The sequence below is a fragment of the Loxodonta africana genome, chromosome 16, assembly GCF_030014295.1.
Source record: "Loxodonta africana isolate mLoxAfr1 chromosome 16, mLoxAfr1.hap2, whole genome shotgun sequence".
In the NCBI taxonomy this organism is placed as follows: Eukaryota; Metazoa; Chordata; class Mammalia; order Proboscidea; family Elephantidae; genus Loxodonta; species Loxodonta africana.
Window position 1 is genome coordinate 2111685 of NC_087357.1, and position 5686 is coordinate 2117370.

At 35.8% G+C, this 5686-nt stretch overlaps 1 protein-coding gene across 1 annotated transcript; it reads right to left on the reverse strand.

Moving 5' to 3' along the window:
- Window positions 1–222: 222 nt before the first annotated feature.
- LOC100655412 (olfactory receptor 6F1-like) lies at window positions 223–1149 on the reverse strand. Its single transcript, XM_003422564.3, has one exon. It carries the CDS (start codon window positions 1147–1149, stop codon window positions 223–225), a length of 927 nt encoding a protein of 308 aa, XP_003422612.3.
- Window positions 1150–5686: the final 4537 nt, after the last annotated feature.

Genomic DNA, 5686 nt, shown 5'->3' on the forward strand with positions numbered 1-5686 from the left:
AACAAAGTCTGCTTACATCAAAAACAGCACAAATTTACTAGGTTTCTGTTTTGTTTTTCACTTTTTTTTTTCCTTCCCTGTACATAGGGTCCCCCATGAGCCTTAATCAACTCTATGACAATGGGTTTGGTATCATGGATGGTTTACTTTGTCTTCTCATATTCTTACTTGAGACCTCTATATGTTTGGACACAATTTATAGGAGATTTGTTATGTTAGAGACTATTTCCTCTTCCTTTTCTTTAGCACTGTTTCTCTTACTTCCTTGTTGTGGAGCGTATAGACGAAGGGGTTCAGAACTGGAGTCACCACAGTGTTCAGGACGGTGACGGCCTTGGTCAGATCTAAGGCATTGTTGATTGAGGTTCGGACATGAAGGAACATGGTAGATCTGTACCAGATGAGCACCACGGTTAGATGAGAGGAGCATGTGGAGAAGGCTTTGCTCTGGCCACTGGCTGAGGGAATCCTGAGGATGGTGCTAATGATGAAGACATAGGACACCAGGGTGATGAGGCAGGAACTTAGAATGGCCACAAAAGCAATCACAAAGGCCACGAGCTCCACTATCTGTGTGCTGGTACAGACCAGGGCAATCGAGGGGGTGATGTCACAGAAGAAGTGATTGATGGCATGTTGGCCACAGAAAGAGAGGCCACTGATGAGGGCTGTGGGCACTGCAATGGCCAGGAATCCACAGACCCAGGAGCCTAGGGCCAGCTGTGCTGAAAGCAAGCTGCTCATGATGGCAGCATAGTGTAGAGGATAGCAGATGGAGAGATAGTTGTCGTAAGCCATGGCTGCCAGGAGGAAGTATTCTGTGCAGCCTAATGAGAAAACAAGGCACATCTGCAAAAGGCAGCCAGTGAATGATATGGTCTGGCTTTTCCCCAGGAGGATGGCCAGGGTCTTGGGGACTGCAGCTGTGGTATACCAAATCTCCAGGAAAGAGAGGTTACTCAGAAAGAAGTACATGGGGGTGTGGAGCTGGTGGGAGGTACTCACCAACGTTAAGATAGCAACATTACCACCAACTGTGAGGGTGTACATCACTAGAAAAAACACGAAGAGAGAGAGCTGAAGGGCTTGGGAGCCTGGAAAGCCCAACAGAAGAAATTCCTGGGAGACAGTTCCATTGTCTGTGCCCATTGTGGTACTGAAATAAAGGAGGAAACAGAGACTCAAGACTGAAAGACTTTGAAACAAATTACACACTCCTAGAAAAATGAAAATAAATGAATTCATGAAAGAGCAAGAACTGAATGTAGATATTCAGATATTTTCTTACATTTATGAATGCCTCTTCTGTACCTGGAGCAGTACAGGGTTAGTATCTGTTAATTTAATGCAGCAGTGAGTGATTTGTTATCATAACCAAGTATCAGTTTAGGAAATTAATCTATAAATAATTTTATCTTTTTTTGCAAAGATTGCAAATTTAAGGTACAAGATTCAAATCCAGCCTCTCTGCCTCTATTAGCCTGTTCTAGGCATCACCATGCATTTGTTTCAGCCATAAATTACATCTAAACCTACAAGGACTGACCCCTTTTCATCTGGACTCACTATTTTCTAAGTCGACTTTTTGTGCATGGTCCTTGAATAAAAATACATAATTTTGTCTTTGTTCAAAAATCTGCCTTCCAAACATAGGTTCCTGTCACATGCATATTTAACAGTAATAGCTTCCCAATTGCTCCTCTAACTCCTAGGCTTTGTGCTCAAAGGTACCCAAGTGTCTGTTAACAGATGAATGGATGAATAAAATGTGATACATACATACAATGGGATATTATTCATTCATAAAGAGAAATAAAGTTAAGCTACCTGCTGAGAGATGAATGGACCTTGAAAATGTTACAGTGAGTGAGATAAGTCACACAAAAGGACAGATATTATATGGCCCTACTTATATGAAATATTTAAAATAGGCAAGTGAATTAGTGGATACTGAGTTTCTCTTAAAGATTGCAAACATTTGGAAATGAATACTTTTGATAGTTTCACCATATAACCGACAAATGAAGTCACTGAATTGTAGGTAAAAAATTGTTGAAATGATAAATGTTTTGTTATATACATTTCACCACGATATTTTTTTAAATAGTCTTTGGAAATAAACTATAAGATTTGAAAAAAAATAGTTTCAATTTTTTTTCCTCTTTTCACAATTTTACTACGGGTCTTGATTTTTTCATGTTTAAACTCATTAATGTGATATTCGAAGTTCTGCATTACATGAATACATTGTTCACACCCAGAAATATTTCTATATCCAGCAATGCACTTAGGCAAACTGCTTCCTTTATCTAAGACACTTGAAGCTTGCTTCCACTTTAGCAACTTCACTCAGCATTCCCTTTTTGCCTCTTTTCTTCACCACAAATCACACTCTTAAACTCAACAAATGTGCTATACTCCATCAATCTCAGTCTTTACTACATGTATTCAGTATCAGGGAGTATATAAGGACTGAAAATGTGTCTATAAAGTTAAGTGGTCTATACATCAGCCACACCCCCTTTACAGAGAAAAGGGTTTTAAGGTCATCTAGATCTGAGTGTCTCAAGTGCTACTCACCATGTCAATCACCTGGGGTTGTTGTCAAAATGCATCTTCCAGTCTAGTCACTTGAGGTGGGGCCTGTGAGTCTGCATTTCACACAAGCTTCCAGAAGATGTTCCTGGTCAGGGATCACACTCCGAGCAGCAATGATTTAGTATTCTTCTAATTTTTAAACAAAGTGTCTACAGATCAGAGAAAAATAGCATTAGTTTTCCAAGATGTGCTTGGTTAACGCATTGCAATCTAGTCTATCCAGACTCATAGCGACCCATTGGGACAGAGTAGAACTGCCCGATAGGGATTCCAAGGCTGTAAATCTTTACTGAAACCAACTGCCACTTCCTTCTTCCCTGGATTGGTTGTTGGGTTCAAAAAGCCCATTTAGATTATCAGCTGAAAGCTTAACCACTGTGCCACCAGGGCTCCCTTGGGTAGTGCAAGAACCTAGATCAATCATTAATTATACAGATAGAGAAAAACATTTCAACTGTCTTAACTGTGACTGAGGGGTGAGAGAGTACAATAGGGAATGCAAAGAAAGAATAATTCATGTCAATTAAATCTAAATGATGTTTTTCACAAATTTCTTGGTTCTATTATCTCTCAGTATCTGTGTCATTCTCAGTCAACCAATATATGTATCAACTCTTTTCTAGTGCAAGTATCAGTATTCATTGTTAATATCCTTTAGCACTGTACATTTGTTCTTTTGATAAAAGATAGTCCAGGAGAACCCATTTAAATGTCAACTTAAAATAACAGCTAACAATAGCCAATATATAGTGAATGTCTATTTGCCAGCAATTATTCTAAGCATTTGCATCTACTCTCTAATGAATTTTTGTAAATCCTGCTAACTTAGTTTTGTTATCTTACTTGAATAACAGATAGGAAAACTGAAACACAAAGAGTCTGAAGACGTTGTACAAAGTGGAGCTGTGACTATTAATCACAAGGGTCAAACTCCAGAGACATGTTACTTTGAATATAACAATTGGCTGTTTTTAGGGAAATTTTTTATGCATCTCTGTGGAATCTAATTAGGAGGTTCAAGGAAATGATAATTTATATTCAAATTTGAGTCACTACTCAAAGTTGTTTCCAAAATCTACTAATAAGAACAGCTTCTATTTTAAATCACAAGTTGTATGAATAAAATAATAAGATTTATCATATTCCATTTTCAAAATTGAAAAATCAATTTGCAATGATGGTAAATAAGAGGATCAATAGAGTATTTATTATCATTATATTATGAGATGGTATTTTACAAATTTTACTTTCAATTACTCTGTTGAATTTGTCAGATCATGAACTCATCACATTTCCTTGAAGTATGTGATAATCATGCCACATATTTCAATACATATGTACACTATTTTTATTTGATTATTTTTAGTATTAGTTGTAAGATACTGTATATGGAACTCTATGCATACATTTTAACAAGAGTCAAAGAAAAACAGAAAGAGAAATAATTTGATTTACTATTTTTAACTAAATTACCTTTCGATTTTTCAAATTAATTCATAGCATGATCTATTTTAGATAGAGCATATCCAGTTCCTGAACAAGGGCAATAACTAATTACTAATTTTACTCTCTTGCATTTGGGGAGTGTTTGATTTTGAGTATACAAAATAATGTATCTTTTTCATACAAACATGCAATATTTTAGCAAAAATAACTGCATGTAGATTGTTTTTAAATTACAGCAAATTTGAAGTATTGATTGCCTGTTGTGATGGATCTATCAAGTAGCACCAATTTGTGATTACACAGTTACACATTGATCAGTCATTGGATAGAACATGTCAAATCCATAATAACCCCCTTCACTCACCTCATTGCAGCTCTTTCTACCATAAATGCAAGTTCCACAGACTCTGTATTTTGATTCCACCTTTTCTCACTTTTTTTCTTCCATGATTTTCTTCTTTTAAAAGAGTTATTTTTGTTTCTATAATCTGTCTCTCTTTTTTCTTTTTGTTTATTTTATTATTTCATTAATATTAACACTTACTACCCTTCAATTGGCTCAATCTTTCATAGTCTTTGAACATTGCTCTTAGTGTTCTCTTGTTTCCTTTTGTCTCTTTAACTCTGTCCAGTCCTGGTTCTGTCTAACTTCTCTCCCAATGTCTTACATTTTCTTTGCCTCACACTTCCTCATAACGTGTTCCCTACTGATGACAATTTGCTATTAAATTATTGCTTAAATATTTATGGATAAATCTTCTGGGAGAGGGTGAAATATTACATCTCTCTCGGGTACTTAGGGTTAGTGCAAGGAGATGTGACCTTATTGGTAGATTTTTGTTAGGTCTTTCTGAATGAGCAGTTTCAAAAACGTATCAATAAAATGATTTAAAGAACTAAATTGTAAAATCATTGGTACAGGAAAGGAGCATTTCCTTTGGGTGTTAACCTAGTTCTTTTGACTTCCTAGAACTCTTTAAAACTAATAAACATAATCCAATTAAACAAGTGAACTAATATAAAAAAATGGTAATTTAATATGAAACATGATGGAACTGAAAATTAAAGACAATTTATTTTCAGGATAAGAAAATCTAAAAAATATAAACCAAGTCGTCTATCAGACTGAAATAGCAGACTGAGAGAAAAACAGCTTTAAATGGAAATAATTTCAAACAAGGACCTGTTGCTGTTATGAAGTATCATACAACTCCCTTCTTTGAGTAATCACTGCTTTATTGCTGTGATAAACTTTCTTCTTTAAAATTTTTAACTATTAGAAACTTTGCCATTTGAAATTGTGTGAGTAAGACTGTAATATTCAACTCTTGCTGTTGTTGTTAGGTGTCATCGAGTCCGTTGCTAGGAGGCACTATATCACTCCTATGCAACCTCAGTTTCTAACCCAGATGAAGAGCTTTGGACAAGGAGTTTCTGTGAAAAAAATTGCAGATATATCTCTACTTTGTATTTTCTAAAGAAACAATCTTTTGGTCCAGTTTATAGTTCAGATCTGATTTTGACCACTTTAACCATAGCCTTGCTTTTCTTTCAGGCTATCAGAATACTCCTTCTATTAAATTTCACCTAAACTCCACCTTTCTGCAAAATCTATAGTAATTATTTTACTTTGTTGGTCCCT

Excerpts from the sequence above, each read along its gene's own strand:
- LOC100655412 (XM_003422564.3), bottom strand. The coding sequence starts at position 1,149 with ATGGGCACAGACAATGGAACTGTCTCCCAGGAATTTCTTCTGTTGGGC.